This window comes from Drosophila melanogaster, chromosome 3L (genome assembly GCF_000001215.4).
Source record: "Drosophila melanogaster chromosome 3L".
In the NCBI taxonomy this organism is placed as follows: domain Eukaryota; kingdom Metazoa; phylum Arthropoda; class Insecta; order Diptera; family Drosophilidae; genus Drosophila; species Drosophila melanogaster.
In genome coordinates this window covers 1,370,018-1,389,376 of record NT_037436.4, presented here as the reverse complement: position 1 = coordinate 1,389,376, position 19,359 = coordinate 1,370,018, and the positions used below count along the sequence as shown (strand labels likewise).

The 19,359-nt window shown below is 43.9% G+C and overlaps 2 protein-coding genes and 3 non-coding genes across 6 annotated transcripts in view; 1 reads left to right on the top strand and 4 right to left on the bottom strand.

Annotated features, from left to right (window-relative positions):
* The window catches only part of Ptp61F (Protein tyrosine phosphatase 61F), a 132,765-nt gene that overhangs the window by 85,881 nt on the left and 27,525 nt on the right, over window positions 1-19,359 (top strand). The window lies entirely within an intron of this gene.
* ru (roughoid) lies at window positions 1,940-18,749 on the bottom strand. The gene is made up of 4 exons (NM_080051.3): window positions 18,497-18,749; window positions 4,537-4,927; window positions 2,781-3,165; window positions 1,940-2,708 (listed from the first exon to the last, which is right to left on the bottom strand). The coding sequence occupies exons 2-4, from the start codon at window positions 4,858-4,860 to the stop codon at window positions 2,392-2,394; spliced, it is 1,026 nt and encodes a 341-aa protein (NP_524790.1). The 5' UTR covers window positions 4,861-4,927; window positions 18,497-18,749; the 3' UTR covers window positions 1,940-2,391.
* On the bottom strand, window positions 8,777-8,848 carry tRNA:Glu-CTC-3-3 (transfer RNA:Glutamic acid-CTC 3-3). The gene has a single exon. It is a non-coding gene; the product is annotated as a tRNA-Glu (tRNA).
* tRNA:Glu-CTC-3-2 (transfer RNA:Glutamic acid-CTC 3-2) lies at window positions 9,068-9,139 on the bottom strand. Its single transcript has one exon. It is a non-coding gene; the product is annotated as a tRNA-Glu (tRNA).
* tRNA:Glu-CTC-3-1 (transfer RNA:Glutamic acid-CTC 3-1) lies at window positions 9,372-9,443 on the bottom strand. The gene has a single exon. It is a non-coding gene; the product is annotated as a tRNA-Glu (tRNA).

The following is a 19,359-nucleotide window of genomic DNA, read 5'->3' as shown; positions in this document are numbered from 1 at the left end:
GATCGATCCGAATTGAGCACCCTTTCCTTAGCCGACGCCCCTGTCTCCTCGACAGATGCTGCAATTTGCCTTAATGCCCAGGATTATGTTCGAGCGACTGCGAAAGCTGCAAACTGTTGACTTTTTTTTTTTTTTTGTGTCCATGTCCACTCAAATTGGCGCATGTAAATTTCTGCGTTCGCAAAAGTCGCTGACCCATCGGGTCAGGCATATGGATTGGCAAGTGGAGTTGGTCAGTCCATTGATATGGCATTTTACTCCATCATTAGTATGGTATTTAAGGATTTCTGCCAAAAATACCTCTTCATTTTACCTTATGACTTTGGACGAGAATAGAATTTGCAATACCAGTTGGTAGGGAATTTCCTGTTCAGCCATACTTGGACTCCCATCCCATTCCATCCCGTCCTGCTTCTGGTATTTTGTCTCCTCTTCGGACTCCTCATGCTGACATTTGTGTGTGCGTTGAAATATTTTTTGAATGCAGATTTTTCACTTAAAATTATTTCAATTACGCCAAGTGCAGGCCAAGAAGCCGTGCCACGAAGGAGTCCAATCCTCGAGACTTGGACGCTTTTTTGTCGACTTGTCCTCTCTGCTGCTGCAAGTGGCAGGCAGTGGAATGGCAGCTGCTGCAGTTCAGTTGTCGCTTTTGGAACTTCAGCTGCAAGTAGATTAAATGCCACAACCGCAAACAGACAAACTTGGTCAATTATTTTCAACGGCGGACACAAATTATTGATGCAGGCCCACCCCGTCCCGTCTCTGCCAACTGAGAGGATGGTAAGCCGAACCTGGAGTTTAAAAGCTACCCGACCAAACCGCATCATCAATCTGGGGAAGTCTTGGTCTCGGATGTCCCTCCTCGAGTGAGAGCCACGGAGACAATGGGCTCACCCCTCGCCGCTTTTCTCGCAAAAGGTCTTCATTAAATTAGTGAAATGAGCAAGTCGTCCAGGACTCACCTGCACCTCAACTGGAGGTGGCACACTGGGACAAATAATGGCCCTAATAAAGAAGGAAATGTACTTTATGGCAAGAAAGATATTTATATGGAAAAGCTCTTTAAAAGTTCATATAGAAGCAACAATGGGAGACCCCTGCAACTTTTAAACTTTTGAGTATAGTTCCTGCGCATTTCTTTCAGTGCACGATCACGATGATGTCTCTTAAGAAGAGCTTGTTTCATTGAGGTTCCACATCTGCGAGCAGCCGCATTTAATGTCACAAATATTTGTTGTCAACTGTCAATTGAGTTGGGCGCAGGAAGATACTCGTTTCGTGATACCAGGCAACTTGGAGCGATGCAACTGGTGACGACTTAACGAGAACTCCACATAATCCCCGCTGCTGCTACTCAGCGATCAGGGATCCTCCGAAGAATCGATCTGATTCGATTGAGAGGAATCGCAAATGGCTTTGCTAAATTGGCTCAACTGGCTGGGTGGGTCGAATGTTCGATTGAACCATCAATGTCTCATCAAAATGCACTCGGTTTTTGGGTGGTGCTGTGTTTTTTTTTTTTTTTTTTAGCAGAGGAGCCAGCGACGTAGCTTGCAGCTATTGAATTACCAACACATTCAGTGCAAGTTTACAATTTCATCATCGGCCAATGCGAAATCCAAAACCAAAAATAATCAACTCTCCCCCCCATTTGAAACTTGGCTAGAGGGGCCAGCACCATGATGAGGCAATGCCAAAATAGAACAACGTCCAGAGTTGATGGCTAATTTCGGTTTTTGTTTGTTATTAATTTCTGGTGTGGCCTCTCAAAATGTTGGCTTTTTAGATTGCAGCTGTTTCAGCTGATTGCGGAATTAGCATGCATTTTGACGCAGTTTACCTCAGATTGAAATTCAAATAGAGTGGCTTCATTCCCAGTCCGATATTTCATTACATATTTTGGTGGCTTCAAATAAAACAAGGCACATTGGTGTTTACTCTCTATAGTTTGGTAATTTATTGAGTTAGATTTCTTGTTTCAAATAATTGTATCTGGAGTTATAATATGTATGTTATTATGTCTTTAAGCTCTGGTTTGGCATTAAGCCTAAGTAGGCAACTCAATGGACAATCGATCAGCATCGATAGCAATCCAAACCCGATCCTTAGTCTTTGATGTGAGCCAGGCTCAGTTCCCGGCAGGAACCTCTCCACTCCTTTGGCATTGGCATAAGATAAATGTTGGGACTTACGAGCTAAGAGTATTTTGAGCGAATCCCCGTTTGAAGTGGGAGCCAGGATATCCGATAGACGATAGATATGTTATTTGAGCACACTGTCCTGGGAAAAGTCTTATAATCTAGTGACTAGACTAGGGCATAAGAGGAGACATTTAAGAGGAGTGAGTGTATGTGAACGGGATGCAGTCTATGGCTTCCGTCTGGGGAATCATCCCATTCCGAGGTCATTCATCAGATGCTGCCTGATCACCTGGCCCTCCTCCTCGGCCAGAAGTTGAGCTGTGACCGTATTCACCAAGTTGAAGGCGATTCCAAAGGCGCTGAATATGCACCATACGCCCAGGGCCAACCAGCGGAGTGGGCGTGGTCGCAGCCCACCATCCAGTTGCCGGAGAAGCAGCAGACCCACACTAATCCCGGCCAGAGCACCGGTCATGTGAGCGATATAGGAGACAGAGGGTCGTGTCTGCAGCTGATGCATTGCCAGTTCTCTTGAATAGAGGGCATACCCCAAATCGCAGAAAACTGTAAAGGATAGAAAATGTTTTTATGATTCCTAACAGCAAATTCATATTAGAATTATACCAGTTCACTTACCGAACAAAATCACAGCCATTAGCTGAATTACCCCGTGTCTCATTTGACCAAAGTTGAGCAAAAGACTCGCCAGTTGGGCGGCCAGCAAGGCGTAAACTCCTCCACTGGCTCCCACCAGAAAAACTTCCGAGTCCACCACCGAAGTTCCCAAAGAGCCAGCCAAAACTCCGGCCATATAAATGACTCCCGTTCTCAGCGATCCATGTACCAGCTCCAATGGCACACCGAACAGGAGCTGAGTGAGCACATTGTAACCCAGATGGAGCCAACTGGCGTGGAGCAGGGCATAGCTAAGGAATCTCCAGAGCTGCAGGCGCTGGTCGGGTCGATATACCAGAAGAGAATCCTCTGGTGGATCAGCACCCACCCATAGAAACACGAGAACCTGCATAGTTAAGAATAAAATGTATGCTTCATTATATGTTATATAGAAGTTGAAAAAGCAAAGCAAAAGGAACGCATACCAAACAACCATTTCTTGTAACCTGAACTAGTTCGGAACCACTTTATGAGCACTGCTTTTGGGGGAACCCCCAATTCCCCCCGAGGCACAGAGGGAAGCAATAAAATCATCAAGCCCGCACAGCCGAGACAGCTTTGCCCGGAGGAGAAGGGGTGGCCAGAACAACCCCCAAAGGCGTAGACTGCCAGCAGACAGCGACGAGACGTCGCCATCAATTCCCCCCCAGCTCCTGGTTTGCCCTTTCCACCCGTTTTTACTCCAGAAACCCCATTATTCCCCCCTCATTCCTGCCCAATTTCCCGTTTTTCTGTGGCCTGGCGGCGTCCAGTCTGTGTGGTGTGCAAAAAGCCAGACGCGGAAAACAAATCGTAGACGTGTTTGGATTTTTCGCACGCACTCTGTATCCCTTCTTCCTTTCTGCCCCTTTCCCCGACCCCAATGGTACTCGAATATCCTTTAACCGGAAGCCAACTTCCATTTACAAATGCATTGGGTGGGGAGCGAGTAGCTAAGTTGTCGTGTTCGGTGTGTGTGGCCCTGTCGGCAATTTGTTTGCCTCAAAAGTCAATTGCTGGACGAGATCTCTGTTGTAAGTGAGTGATATAGAACGAATACTTGGGGGCCCTTCAGCTGGAGGTTGGGGTCTGAAATACGATACAGCATCTTTGTTATGGCCAAGCAAACAACCCTCTTCAACGGCCATCTCGTTTAATTTGAGATACAAAACGCGTTTGAGACGTGACTGCAAGTCGCTGGGGCATTCTTTGGTGTGGGGTTAAGTGTAATGAAAAGTGGACTAAATAAAATACTTTTGAAATGTTCTGTGCCAGATACTAACTGATCACTTTGAAAACTTTCTGTGGGAGAATTTAGTTATTATTTTAAAGTCTTTTTGCTTTGCTCTTTCGCTGCAAGATAGCTAACCTCTTAAGCTTTGAAAAGTAATGAAAATGTAAAACTCAAAGATTGAGGATTATGGTATAATATGTAATTGCCGAGACAGCCATCAGACACAAAAGATCAGGGGTTAAATGTGCGCCCAATTCAATATGTTTGCTATCCCAAGGGTTGGTTGCACTGCTGCAACATCTATAAGCCAACAATTAAACCCCACCAGAATGTGGCCGGAATGTTGTGCTTTTATATGCGATGTCATGGCAACTCCAACCCATCGCCGTCGCCATCCCCAACTCGAGGCCACCCTAAATGTGACTGTTATGACCCTCAATCAACCCTCGACGGTAATCGCATTAAAAAGCGGTCACATTTGGCGCCCAACGTGGGGCTACTCACCTCAAGGAGCGTGGCGAGGATAATGAAAAAGGGCGGAATCCACTTGAAAGGCGCGGCAGACCCTTCATGATGTTTCGCCCTGTGATTCCCCCAATCCGGGGAATTGCTCTTGGTTGCTGCTGCTCCGGATGCCCGTTGCACTGGCTGCACCGCCATCAGCTGGTCACAGCAGACGCCCAGCACCAGTCCGGATTTCGATGACAACGGAGCCGGCGGCATTTGCAGAACGGTACTGGGCGGCATCTCCCCCTCCTCCACCGTTCCGATGAGGGGTCTATTTTTGGGGCGTCTGCCTTGTGACGGTGCCCCACTTAGCAGGAGCATCTGAGGCTGAGGCGGCTTCTGTCATGGTGAGATGAGCGGAATGCTGTCTACTCCCGGCGGCGGCTGTCTGGACGAAAAAGAAAATCAATCACTTGAAAAAACTGTGTTGTATTCATATTATATCTTGGAGATTGGAGACCCATTAGTATATGCTAGCGTTCTGATAATCCACAATTTTCTTTCTTTTCTCTCAGTGCCGATGGGGATTACGCGGTGGGCCAAATTAGCTCAAGGTTGTCTCTCTATTTCTGCGACTGTCTCCGGCTTTGACGACAACTGCAGCGCAATTTCTCCGCGACGCGTCTCGATTTGGCAGACGACGATGTTCGACATTGCCAGAGGCGCCATCATTCAGGTCTAAATCCCCCGGGCTCCTGCCCCCCCCCCCTTTTAATGGCCCCCTTTCTGTTCCCCCTTTTAATGGCACTAGACGGCCATAAAAGAGTCAAGAATTTATTTCTTTTTTGCACTCGCAAGAAATTTATTTCCGCTGCGGCAGCACCAAAGAAAAGAAGGCCAAAATGCAACCCCGAAAGTGCTCAAACTTGAGATTAAGACGGAATTCGGGAGGAATTCCTAGCCGAGAGGAAGTAGTCAAAGAGCTGGCCAGAAGGGCATTTCGCAATAAGGCAGGGGAGCTCTGTAGGGATATAATGCTAGTGAAATCTATGATCGTAAATCTTGAAATTAAATGTTGCATAAAAAAGTAATGTATGGTTGGAACTAATGGAGTTGGCTATCCATCATACATACATTCTGCTTCACTTTTTAGAAAAAATGTTACATAACTGAGAGAACATACTTTCCTCTGGGTTAGACACTTAATCGATAATCATATTCAATTCCAACTCCGAGCTCTTAAGATATATCTTAAGCTTAAGGATTAATTCCAACCTTGTTCCGAGTAGATAGCAACTAACTTGTACTCCGCCTAATTCGAAAGAAACAGTGAGCTTTCGCCCGAGGTTTAACTAGTTTATGTGCATGTTTTGGTTTTGGTTAGTTTATGTTTTTGGTTATTTTCGACGGCTTCCAGTTCTGAACACTTCCCATGGCGTGTCCTGTTCCTTTTCGGCGTGTTCGGGTTCGGTTTGGTTTTCCTGTTGTGTTGTGGTGCGGTGCAGTTGCTCTTGGTAATGAGTTTTAATGGTGATTACCTCTGGCCCAAAACAACTGGGATAGTAGAAGGTCCTGTCGTGTTGTCCTGCCCTCTTCTCGTGCCCAAAAACTTGTTTCACAGACGGAAGTGTTGCTCTTGGTCGTGTCCCCCTAATGATCCTGGCGCACAACTGGGCAAACCGGTTAATGGATCCGAAAATGGGTACCGAGGGGCAGGCAGGCGCATGCCAAAACTGTAAAAATATCGACAGGTGTATCCTTAATGTCCTCAGACATCGATTCCTGGTAGCTTTGCCTGTTTTGTTCAACTTGGTCTGCCGCTTTTTCTGCTGCTGTCCTTGGCACGCAACTTGTTCGTGTGCAGGACACTGAAACGCACAATATCCTTGAAACAAACATCCAACTTCCTCTGTGCCGGTGCTTCGGTTCCATACTCCCCTCCCCTCTCCCTCCATTCTTTTTATCCTTGTGGCCCCCGTTGTTTGCCTTCCTGCTCGGCTCATTTGGCAAAGGCAAAAATCGAAGTTCAACTCGCCGTTGAAGTTGATTATGCAAGCCAACCTCCTTCTTGCTGCTCCACTAATGTTTTTTCGTTTTGCTCCTCGGAACACAGAAATAAAATATTAATGACTAGGACATTTAAAATGTTTATTACTTGGGAAATGTATATATGTAATTATATTATGGCAAAATTCAGTGACTATGATTGCCTTCTTATTTATTTCGTTCCTTGAAAATTAAATAAAACTCATTTAAATATTGTGTGCCAGTTACAACTTAAATTTGACATTAGTTTTCAATCAAATGACATTCCATTTGGAACATATCGCCTTTATTTGATCAAAAGTGGGCGGTAAATGGCATTTTCAATCAATTTTTCCAGTGACCCGCTCCTTGAGCTGCTGTTCTACATTTGTGAGTCGACCGCATTTTGTGTTTGCATTGGGCAAACATTTCATTTACATAATGCTGACTATTTGTATTTGCATTATTTGCCAGCGGAGTACTTTTCTAAGGTTATCAAATATGTGGGGGTATCCATCCCCACCTATTTTTTTTTTTACGTATTTTCCTTTATTGATTTATGCAGTTCAACGAGCTGGCTAAATTGGCTCGAAACATATTCGAAATTATTTCGCAATTCCTGGATGTTGGGATGTTGGGATGTTACAAAGATATTCCTTCTGAGTAAATATGGTTAGTTAGTTGCAATTGGCAAGCGAAAGGGCAGAGAGGAGACAAAAACAAATTTAATTACTGAAGCCGCAGGGTGCACCACCCAAATGAAATAGCGAGAGAGAAATGTACGGAAAAAAAAAACATAATTACAACGCGGCTTAAATGCCTTTGGGTCGAGAGCAAAAGTTATGGAGAGCCAGTGGGCGGGTCGAAAAGTGAAAGAATAACGAAGAAAGTTACGTTAACAAAACGCAACAACAAATGGACTGCAAGCAACAACAACACGCTCAACATGAACTACCAACAATGACGAGAAAATTATTATAAAACTATAATTGAAAAATGTTTACCAGGTGGGTGGCTCTTATGTCGGCTGATGGTGGGATCCAATCTAAAGTTATGGTAGCTTACACAGAAGAAATCGATCTACGGTTTTCCGATCGTAGGCTTATCAGACAAAAATTCGGCCCAAAACTAACAACTACCAATATTTATAGATCCCACAATATTAAACCATTTGTTGTATGCTCTTGAAAGGCGGAGCATTGCGTTTAGAAAAGAAGATCGGGGTCACCTTATGGATTATTAGCCCATGATCAAAGACATATAATTTTATTATAAGAGTGAGTGAAACAATATAATTTAAAGGTCACCCATGAGAGCTTTCACTGTACAGTGTACACCAACTCTGGGAATTGTTTTCACTTTTTTAATTTTTTCAAAGGTTTCTTTTCGCATTATTTCTATGAGACGATAATGAAGCGTTATGAAAGATGTGCATGGAAAGCCAAAAGGGGTGGGGGATAGTTTAGCTAGTGAAGTGGTGTGGGGGGGGGGGTGCCAGGGAGGCTTTGACGCCCAAAGTCTTAGTTGGTTTTTTTACAATAAAATTCCGACAATTGAAGCGAATGCGATTAAAAGTCGCGCACGCCATCACAGAAGAAAAATGCGGAGGGCTGGGGAAAAGTGAGAGGGGCAAGTGGAGCATCGCGATAGCCGGCGTCTTGGAATTCTCAAGCCGAGAAACCGAGAAACAACGACCCACGCAGGCTTCAAAGTTCATTTCCATTCGGGTTGCATGTCAAGTTGCACTGGCAAAGGAGTGAAGAGAGGCGCGTGTGGGAAGCAGGCTAGCTCTGTCTCCGTCCGTCCTATAGCCATCTCGCTTCCTCGCACTCCAATAAATGGTCTTTCTCTTTGCTTTCAATTTAATTGTAATTTCTTTTGTGTTTATTGCGTTTTTGTGTGTCTGCTGCTTACGTTTTAATTTCATTAACTTGTGTTTACTGTGTGAAACACTTGCCCTTACTCGGACCCCCCCCCCCCTTTCCTACCCCTTCCCATGGTCCGCCACTGGCCCATAAAACACTCAACATAAAACTTAGGCCACAAAAGCTTGCCTCTGTTTCTGTTGCTGTTTCTCAAATTCAACAAAAGAATGGAGCACAAACTGCTCTCGATGTCGAGTCAAGAGATTTCAGAGATTTAGATTTAGAACACAGTCAACGTCCAAATTTTTGAAGCTGCCAAATTCTTGGTGGTCTAGTTAGATATTTTCCTATGTCGTGAGTTTTTTCAAAATATGTAATTGTGTATGGAAAAATACTTGTAGCCATATTTCCCATACCGGGAATTGAACCCGGGCCTTCCGGGTGAGAGCCGGATATCCTAACCACTAGACAATATGGGACTTGGGATGCAGTATCAAAAACATTTTTAAGATTTCCGGTAATATTATTTATAGATGAATTATCTGAAAATATAATTTAACATGCAGATATTTGCAGAATCCATTATTATAACGAATACAGAAGTAGTATCCTGAACATCAAAAACCTGTATCATTGAGTTTTATTAGAATATGTGTATTCATTTTAAAATAATGTTGAAAAAAGATCTGAAACCATATTTCCCATACCGGGAATTGAACCCGGGCCTTCCGGGTGAGAGCCGGATATCCTAACCACTAGACAATATGGGACTTGTGTATGCTTATCGTAAAGCTTGTTACGAGTTACGGTAATCCCTATATTTAGATGAGAGATCTACAATAACAGTTTTTACCGATCTTTGTAATACTTTCACCTTTATTTTGAATAATCTGAGTTCCTTCATTCGATATCTCAAAATAAGTCGAAATGCTGCAAAAGGTTTATGTAAAAAAACAACACCATCAAATTATTTGTTTATTCAAAAAATGAATTGAACCATATTTCCCATACCGGGAATTGAACCCGGGCCTTCCGGGTGAGAGCCGGATATCCTAACCACTAGACAATATGGGATATGAATACGTGGCGCGCCAAAAGCCAACTTCAGTCGCGCGCCGTGCAAGATCGCTTTTTGCTCGTTCGTTTGATTTTGGAGATTATTCTGATCGTCGTTTATAAATAGCCGCTGAATCATGTAGTGTTGGTCAGAAAATCGAAACTCGATGACGAATGTAAATTACCTATCAGATCGGATCGGTTTGAAATGGAATGCAGAGCGTTGGCATATGATTATAGTAATTTTGCCGGTTCGTGATCTGCGGAAAACCGCAAGCTTACCTCTACCACTTTACCCTTTGCTTTCCTCCACTGCTTAAGTATTTATGTCTTTTCGTATATTTCTACGACTTCGCGTCAATGCACAAATCAGTTAACGTCCGGCAGACGACAACGGACGATGGACGGTGGCAAGCGGACGGGGGACGGGACCTAATCACCTGCAGCGACAAAGACACCACCGACCGAACCACCTGAACCACCTGAGCGCTGCTGTTGTTGCTGCCCAAACAAGTGCACCGGGTATCCATGTTTATTTTACGGTTCAACGATTATTACCAGTTATTGTCTAATGCAGCCGTAAAAGGGGCCAACGAAGGGGGCAGGCGGGAGAGGTCACACGCCCCACTACCACCGCCAACAACAACACCACCACCAGAGAGGAAAGCAACAACAATCCCACCACAGCACCACCGAGGCAGACGGCGAACAGCAACCACAGGCAGACCGACGACAGACAGAATCGGGGGGATGGTCGGTTCTCTGGACAACTTTGGGACTGCAGTAGGTGTTGCCTGCAACCACCGATGGTGCAAGGTCCAAGTGGGTGCGAGTGCACTGAAAAAAGTGGTGTTTAATATCTAATAAAGAAATCATATAGTTGATGATGCAATACCTAATGTCGCATATGTAAGATATTACCTATGAATTCCGATTCAAATGTCAATTAATATTAAATATCAACCATTATTTCTCTCTCTGCATTGGCTCTTAGCTGTGTAGGTTGTTCTTGTGGTCCCTGCTCATTTCGCTATCAATATTTCAAACACGTTCCAAACTTTTGCCTTTTTCAGAAGGGAGCAGAGTCCAGTAAGGGGACATAGGGAAAGGCGGCCAGGGGGGAGGGGGTCAAAACGGAAGTTCACACGGAAATATAGAAAAAATACAAGAATATAAAATAAAACAAAAAAAAAGACGAAATGTATAAAAGACACCAGACGAGCATAATGCTCGTACATACCATACATACATATCAAAACGGAGCAACCAAAAATGTGAAAAATGAATCACGCAAACGGCAGAGCAGATCGAATCGGCGTGGCTAAAGTTTCATTCAGTTTGGAAATTGAACATTCAGAGAGATATATGTACAAGTAGTAACCAGTCGAAAAGGGGAGGCGGCCAGTTTCGTAATATGGCAACTAAACGAAAACGAAAATGAAAATGAAATGAAAACTACACACAGCCAAAATCGAAAGACTTAGACCCAAGTATTTGCGGAATGCCAGGAAATGACAAACACTTTGGCTTGAGGCCACTGCAAAGATTGTCAAGGAGAATCCAAATGTTGGGGGGGATTAATGTGGCAGTTGGATGTGGTTGCTGGGCAGACGATGACATATCAATAAATTAGGCACGCAGGCGATTTAAGTGCGTGGCCCCACGAGACAAAGTCTAGACGGAGGAGAATCCAATTAAACACCCACATACAGGCGAAACAAATTTAGCAGATACAATTTTCGTTTGTAATCCAAAACATATATTTTCGAACTCTTCACTTAGATATAATGCTTATAAATTGCGAGCAGTGCAGATAACCAACTGAAAACCTCTAATTTCAAAGATACTTTTACGTATGGCCAGCAGATGGCACTCTGAGATCACTGCTTTTGCTTGATTTATGGCATGAGAATTTCGCCCGAGTCCGATCTAATAAATATCTATGGAAATTGCAGCACGAACTCAGCGAGACATTGTGATAATTAACTTCGAAGCTAAAGACTCAAAGATACAAGTAGCGCCGAGCGGGTCAATTGCCACCGCCCCTCTTTCTCTTTTCCCAGCTTCTTTTACTGATTGTGTCGAGTGAAGCAATTTAATGCAAAAGCCATCAATTAACCCGCTTTTACCGTCGAGATACAAAAGTATCTTTCGCCGCTCTCGAACGGTTGCCTCGCCGCGAGATGCAACGATTTGCACGTAGTTCCGTTAGCTAATTGGTAGCTGATCTGCCTCCGATTCCGATTGCCACTTCGATTTGGTGGCCACTGGCCAGGAAGGAAACTGCGCGGAAATTGCCCAGCCAATGGAACATTGACCCAGGGCAGGAATTTCATCCGTCTCCGCTTGTTTGCCGTCCCATGAATAATTAATTTATGATTTTTCCCATTGTAAATCATAACAATTAATGTGGCCTTAAGTGGTCAGCAAAAGCAGCAAGGAGCAGGGGTGCAACATGACCATGGCCAAGGGCAAGCAGCAACATCAAAAGGCAATTATGCGCCCTGAATCCGCTGAGTGGGTGAGCAGTGAAAAATGTTAATGGCAAAAAAGCGAATGAAAAGCGAGCAGAATTCGCACGGTAATGGAAATGAAAATGGAAATGGCTTGACAAGCCTTTTGTTCTCGCGTTTTTCTCTGGGGGACGCAAAGACAAATAAACAGCAGATTGCCAAGGAAGGAAGACAGGAAGGAAGGAAGAAAGGAAGTAACCAGTTGGGGGGAACGCACCAAGAACCAAGAGGAATGTTCTAAAACGAGACAGCTCAAATTGGTGCTTAAATAGTTCTTACTTAAGCAAACAAGCTAAAGATCTCATCACAGAATGAATATCATGGGTAAATGGGTTTATTTTACCACTTTTCTCTGGGGAAACAAAAATGCAAACTCTGCCTTAAGATCCATTTCCCAAGGAACGTGCCCAGGGCTTTTCCAATAAATATTTGCATTCGTTTTCTCATTATTATGATTTCACCGCTGGTCGAGCGGTTTTCCCAAGCTAATGTGCGATCCATTTTTCGTGCGACTTTCCACGAGCCGAGAAAATCGCGCTCATAAAGGAAAAAGCGGCGTCATTAATGGGTTCAATAGCAGCGCAAAGTTGGTGCGAATTTCCCCCTGGCCGCCACTTTGGAGCTCAATGAACTGGACCCTGCCCCGCCCCGATTATCACATTTCGATTAGCAACGACTTCGGCTCCAAGACGGAGACGAGCTGACCTGCCAACTGGCGTTCATAACCACATTAGCACCGCTGGCGCTGCCCTCGACCCGTCGATGACCCACCTGCCGCCACGCCCCTCGCTCTCCGCCCCTTTGGGTAGATATATGTACATATATATATCGCCGATCTACATTCGCTTCCTCAACGTTCACCAACATTGTTGCCGCAGTCGGTGGGCCCGTTCCGCCCCCTTTGCCGCCTCTTCTTCTGTGGACAAAAGCGCGGCGCCTACCTTTACCGCTCCCTCTCTGCCCCCTGCTCATCTGCCCCTTCCCCTTTTGCTCCCCTTTTCTTGGCGTGGTAATTATTCGCGCTCAGGTGAGTACGCGAGTCTGCAAAGCGTAACTTGTAGCTTGTAGATACATTCACGTATCTCTTCGCACGCATCTACATATGGAAAACTGTGGGCATGGGCCGAGGTTGGAAACTGTGAAATGCGCTAGAGATGGGCAATTGCACAAGCATTCCAACTTGAGAAACTCAACTTTAAGTAAACGGTGCACCGAACAGTACTAACAAAGTATCAATCTAATATTCTATGAAATATTTCTATACTTTGCTGAATAATGCTTGGCATTTCCTGTTGATATAAACTTGAAAAACTTATCTAAGCTCGTGAGTCACGCGACCATCGCTGCGGTAGATGGACAAAAGTTAATCACCGTTGCCGTTTAGCTCAGTGAGCTTGTTGTTGGGGATCTCGTCTGGGAGCTGGAGCCACATATGCTATATGGTGTAGCTGTTGGCTCGCATAGTTTACATTTTATAAGTTAATTGAGTTAACTGTGCAACGCTCTCACTTTGTGGTCATTTGCAGATGCAGATTGGTCGGGTATCCGCCAGATATACGCTACGATTGCATCTATCTATCTATATAGCTATCTATCTATCGGATGCAGCGCTGATCATCGGGAGCAACTATCATCTATGGGTGGTCAGTCCACAGGCCCTTGGCGAGAACCGTTTTAATTATAAATACTTTCTCGCCTTTTTGTCGGCGTTTGTAAATCTGCATAATTCGTGTTGTGGTTGCAGCCATTAAAATTAAATAAAACCCGAAGGAAAAAAAATGCAAAACAAGCGGCGACCAACAATTTCTGCTGTTTAATTGCCAGAATATTTGATTTCACATACATATATAAGCGTTTTCTATGTTTTTTTTCTTATTGTGCTATTTGTCGGGCATTTTTGTGTTTTTCTCGATTTTGGTTTTTCAGCTTTGGTGATTTTATTTTCCTTTTTTTTTTCACATTGCGTCAATGCAAAATAATAACCCAAATAGCTGTGATAACTCTTTGTAAACGATTTGCATTCGGTTTGTCCGTGATTTTTGCTTAATTCTATCATAAATACTACATGACAACGGTGCGATGCATTGGATCAAATGGTTTCGGCTGAAACATACTCTATTTAACAAAAAAAAATATTGATAAAGAATATAATCGAAAAATCAAACATCGGTGTGATTTTTTAGCTACGTATATTTAGTGCGCTTCCTTTGAAACTAAATTGAAATTGAAATATGTCGCAAAGTTTCAATTAGCTGAGATCTGATTAATTACATTGCTAAACACAATCTTCCGCTTTTAAATATTTATCACATGAGAGTCACACTTTTTGCAAGTGCAAATCGCGTATACAAATTGTGTCAATGGCTCGGCTTTGATAGTTGTCGACCAACTTCAATTGCTGACGTCAAAGACTTTGGCCCACGTTTCGTGTGAAACTCGTTTGGGACACCTCACCCCTTCCCTCTATGGGCCACCAATCGATGGGGACTTCAGGTGTTCGCATTGCGTGGGCCTGACTCACTCAACAGAACCCCTCACCTCAACGCAATTCGAATTGGTTTGGGTTCCGTTCTCTAGAGAATGTGACCCTGGCTGGGTTCCGTTTCACTTTTCGCCAGATTTTGTAAATTTTCAATCTCTTTTATTTGGCTGCTCTTATTAAAAGCATTTGTTGAGACCGCTTAGTGTCGATTCACACGTCAGATGCATGCCTACAGTGCTCACTCGCTAAGTGGGATCACTATTATACATACACCTGTGCTATCGATTGTTACAAATGAATAGTGTGTAATTTAGAGTTCATATACTTTATATACTGAATAATCTGAATTTTTGTTTGATTAATTTGTATTTATAATAATTTGTAGCACTGTATGTGTATTTGTATCTGTATCTATGGGATGCATTCTTAGCATGTTTGTTTGTGGTTTGCACTGCAGTTTTCGCAATCGTTTGCCTTTGTTTTTGTTTATCGCCAATCCGCGAATCTTTGCTGTCTTATCTTCTTCGGTTGCTCTTCTTTCGTTGTTTTTTTCAGCTCTCTCTTTCTTTTGTTTCATTTTCACCTCTTTCGAAGCACATTGATGAATGAAAAGCGTTGGTGAGAGTGGTGGTGAAGACAGGTGAAAGGGGGGAAAAACGCAAATCGCCGATAAGCGATGAGTATGCGGAGTTCCCTTGGTGGCTGCACTTTTTAGCTTGTGATTCATATTCCGCTGTTGCAATTGCATTTGTATTTGCACATTGCGCTGGTTAGGCACTTTTCCGGCCGAAATACCACCCTCCCCCCACCACCCTTCACAGATACGTCCCTGTTCTTCCAACTCCAAGAAGAACCCCCCTTCTGAGTTTGGTGTGAAATATTTACGTGTAGACAACATTCCACTAACTGCAGTTGCAATGGCAACTAAAGTTCCCGTCCGGGCGAAGCAAACACCGTTTTCCACTTCTCCTTGGCATTTTTACCCACATTTATTTTCGGTGCATTTCCGCCTGCCATTTGCCAGGTTGCCTTATCCTACCTGAGTTTAAAAATATAAAAATAAATCTGAGGGAAAATGGTTGGCACTGCAAGTGAAGTACCCTGGAATTGATACTGCAAGCAATATATGTACTAAGATATGAATAACAACATCTAGTCGCAGTATAAACAAACCAAATATCATTTTAATGACCAAAAGTTTGAGTTTTCCCATTGAATAATTACGTAGCTTCACTTGCACCATTTTCCGAGCAATCCGACTGGTCAAGTTTGTGTAGAAACCCACACCAGATGCATGTGAATCCCAATAGACTTTTGCACCCTTGGCTGCTCCATCGAGGGTATTTGGTAAAAGGAGTTCCTGCGCTATTCATCTGCGCCTTAGTTCGAGCATAAACATTTCCTAAACTTTTATCTAATTCAGCAAACTGCAGCAACAACGTCAGCAGCTTCATCCATTTTGCAAGATTCCCAAGACATTTCCACATTTTCCGACTCATTGTTCTTGTTGTTATAGTTATTGTGTGCTCCATCTTTGGACTTTTGTTTTTCTTTATTTATTGTTTTTTTTTTGTGTGTGGATCTCTTTTTTCGCATTTTTAGCGTGTTTCAAGTTGTTAGGCATTCAACTTTTCACATCGCTGCTCTGCTTATTTTTTGTTTTTCCGCCGCGAAGGTTTTTCCTTCAGCCGACTGTGTGTTGTTTTTTCGGACTTTTCGTTTCGCGTCGGTTTTGTGCAACACACACACACACACACGCCACTCGAGTTCTTTGTTTGTGTCGCTTTGAGACTTTGGGGCGCCTCAGCGTGGCGGGGGCGTGGCTGGTCGGTGGGCAGTGGGGGCTGGCGGGGGTGCAACTTCGAATGGTTGCATAATCCGGCAATTTCTTACGGAATTTATTCAATTTCTGAAGCACTAACTAGCAGCATATATACTTGTTATTTGAAAGTTAAATTGATTAGCTTAAAAGTTGAAAATATTTGTTAACATTTTTGGTTCAGAAAAGCCTAGTTGCACAACAATTTTTTACACACTATTTCGCTTCTGCACTGATTTATGAGCTCTATTTTGTATGCGTTTGTGCGAGTGAGTATCTCAAAGATACCATCAATGTATCTGTATCTGTATCTGGAGTGTGTGCGTGTGCACCTTGGCCGACAAGACAAACTACAAAACTGCTTGAGCCATTGTCTTGCAACAGCTCAACTTGAAATGTCTGCCTAGATTAATGCGAATGCGAGAGGGTCTGACACTAATGAAGGTCAAAGGTGATCCAAAAGGGAAGAGCGGTGAAGGGGTGAAGGGGTGAAGGGGTGGTGCGGAGGTGGAGACAGCTTAAGAATGATTAAACACTATAAACTGTTGACTTCTGCGCTGGAAAATGGGGGAGAACGACACAAATCAGTTGCTGAATTTAATAGCAGTCAGAAGTTTTGGCCAAATTTAGTTCAGCAAACGGAAGCAAATGGTAATTAAAGTCTTACAACTTGGATAGTAATTTTAATTCACAGCTTTCCTTTGATACAAATATGACTTGGGAAACTTTTTTTTACCATATATCTTTAAAACTTTTTCACTTCTGCACACGTTAGTAAAAGAAAAGTGGCCCGAAAATGGGTAAACAAAACTAAGCCACCCTGAAATCAGGTCTTTGGGTCTTTTTTCGACTTTTTTTCATTTTTTTTTTTTGTTTGTTTCGCTATATTGTTTTTATTTTCGGCGTTGCCTCTCTCACTCTGACGCGTATAAAAGCAAACTTGACACATTTAAAAACTATATATTTACAAACAAAAAACGAACAAGAGACACGAAAAATTAAAATGCATTGCGTATGATTTTTTCAAGAATAGCCAACGCATTAATTTTTTCGTATTTTCATGCACTCGACAAAAACTTCACCAGTGACAAAAGCCCAAGGCAGCCCCAACTCCCCTGTCATTTTGTCCATGATTTGTGCATCTGAAACGGATCTTGGTTTTGATTTCCATTTCGATTTCGAGACTTTGGCACTTTTATGTTTAGCAAAAGTTTCACGAGAATAGAAAAATTTCGGAAAGTGAATAAAATTCGCATCGTTGCGATTGAATGAAATACTTTTCGAGGCTGCGTAAATAAATCAAAGTGTAAACAAAAGTGAGCCAAATGTGGCGTCTTCTCGCCCTGGAGACACACGAACTTGGTGGGTTTGGTGGCAAGATGGATGGCCAAACTGGGAGCTCCGAGGACCGCCCACACGCACAGACAGACCCTCTCCATCGATCGTTGGCCACTCCTGCCTACACGCACATGGGTTTCCATTCGAAAAGAGACAATGGAAATCGAATAGCCAACCAACCAGTAGCTAGCTGGCCAAGAAGTTCTGGCCAGAAGTTGGCCAGAAGTAGCACTTGTCCGAGATCCCACAAAAGATATCGAAAATGGAGCAGGGCAGCCCACACATACATATATATATAAAAACCGGGTGACCCGGGGGAGATTTCAACGGAAAGTGCTTGCCATTTGCTGACAGCTCGGGCGCAAACGGTTTTTAGTTAAATCCGCGCTCCACGTTGCGTATACGCAATGTGCGACTGGTGGCTGGCTGGGTGGGTGGGAGTGGTTGGTAGCATTGCAGTTGGCCCGTTGCAAACGGCAGCAAATACGGATGCCGAACGACAAGCACAGATGTTTTTACAACCCAAAAGATACAAAGCAGACAGAGATACTGATGCTGAAGCTGCTGCCGCACTGACAGATGCAGATTTACATGCACTGAAAACAAAAACTGCGATGGCTAACTAATAAGATTGGTTTCTGTTATAAATAGAGGATGGATATTAACGGCAGTAAAAGAGAATATTATATATTCAGTGCGATAATTTTTCGCACCATGAAGTACACCTTTATTTTTTGCAGTGCTCGCTCTAGTCAAATACGTTCAGCTCAGCATGGTTGAGTTTGGAGCTGAGTTTTGCCAAGTTTTAAGCCGATGGATTTATTTTTTTGGGGGGTTTTGCCGGGATCTCCGTGGGTGAGATATGGAATAGATGGGGGATTGAGAGTGGGAATCCTAGGCGGGGGGTGTTATGACTTACCGAGGGGGGTGATGAAATGGTTGACTCTTGTGCAGGCCATCCGGGGGGGGCAGGATTATGTGAACTGGTTGCAGCTTCTATTTTTTATTTCTTTCGAGGATGAGCGACAAGTTACTGCGGCAGTCGATCCGAGCAGTAAATGCTACGAACGGTACGAATGTTCGGTGCTTTTCCACTAAGTTTTTCCTCGGTGGTTTTTCTCTACTTTTCCAGTGAACCGTTAGTTGCGCGTGCTGCCGCCGGTTGCCGTTACAAAGTACCGTTCACAACTGAGCTCGTTTTTTATGCGGCCCGATACTTTTATAGATTCGCAAAGTGCCGGCCTGGCCAAAAACCGAAAGGGGTAGAGCCTCCTTACCGGAGGGTTTACATGTGCACAGTCCGCTGTGTTAGTTGTGCGTGTGTTTGTGTGTGTGTGCTTTTTTTCCATTTTGCACCCCTTTCGAAAAGCCGGCTCTTGCTGGCCAAGGTAAGAAACCCCCCCCCCCCCCTGCAAACCGCCTCCCCCTTTTAAGCCACCCTTTTGAACAATAAAGCCAGGTGCAGCAAACATGTTCGAGGTTCGAACGCGTTGCCAAGTTTTCCTTTGTCGTGGCTTTTTGCTTTTTTTGGCCACCATCCGGTGAACGGTACACGCAAAGGAGTCACGTGAGGAAGTGAGATGGGGCGAACGAGTGAAAGGGAGAGGGATAGCCAGGAGCCAGCTGGCTTTTACCGGCAGCTGCAGGTGCGACAGAGAAAGTGGAGAGACGGAGAGCGAGAGGGAGACAGTTGCAGATGCAGCCGCCGACGGATAATTAACAAGTCACTTATTAAGTTAGCATCTTTGTCCCCTTAATCCATTTGTGAAACAGTGTTTTCCC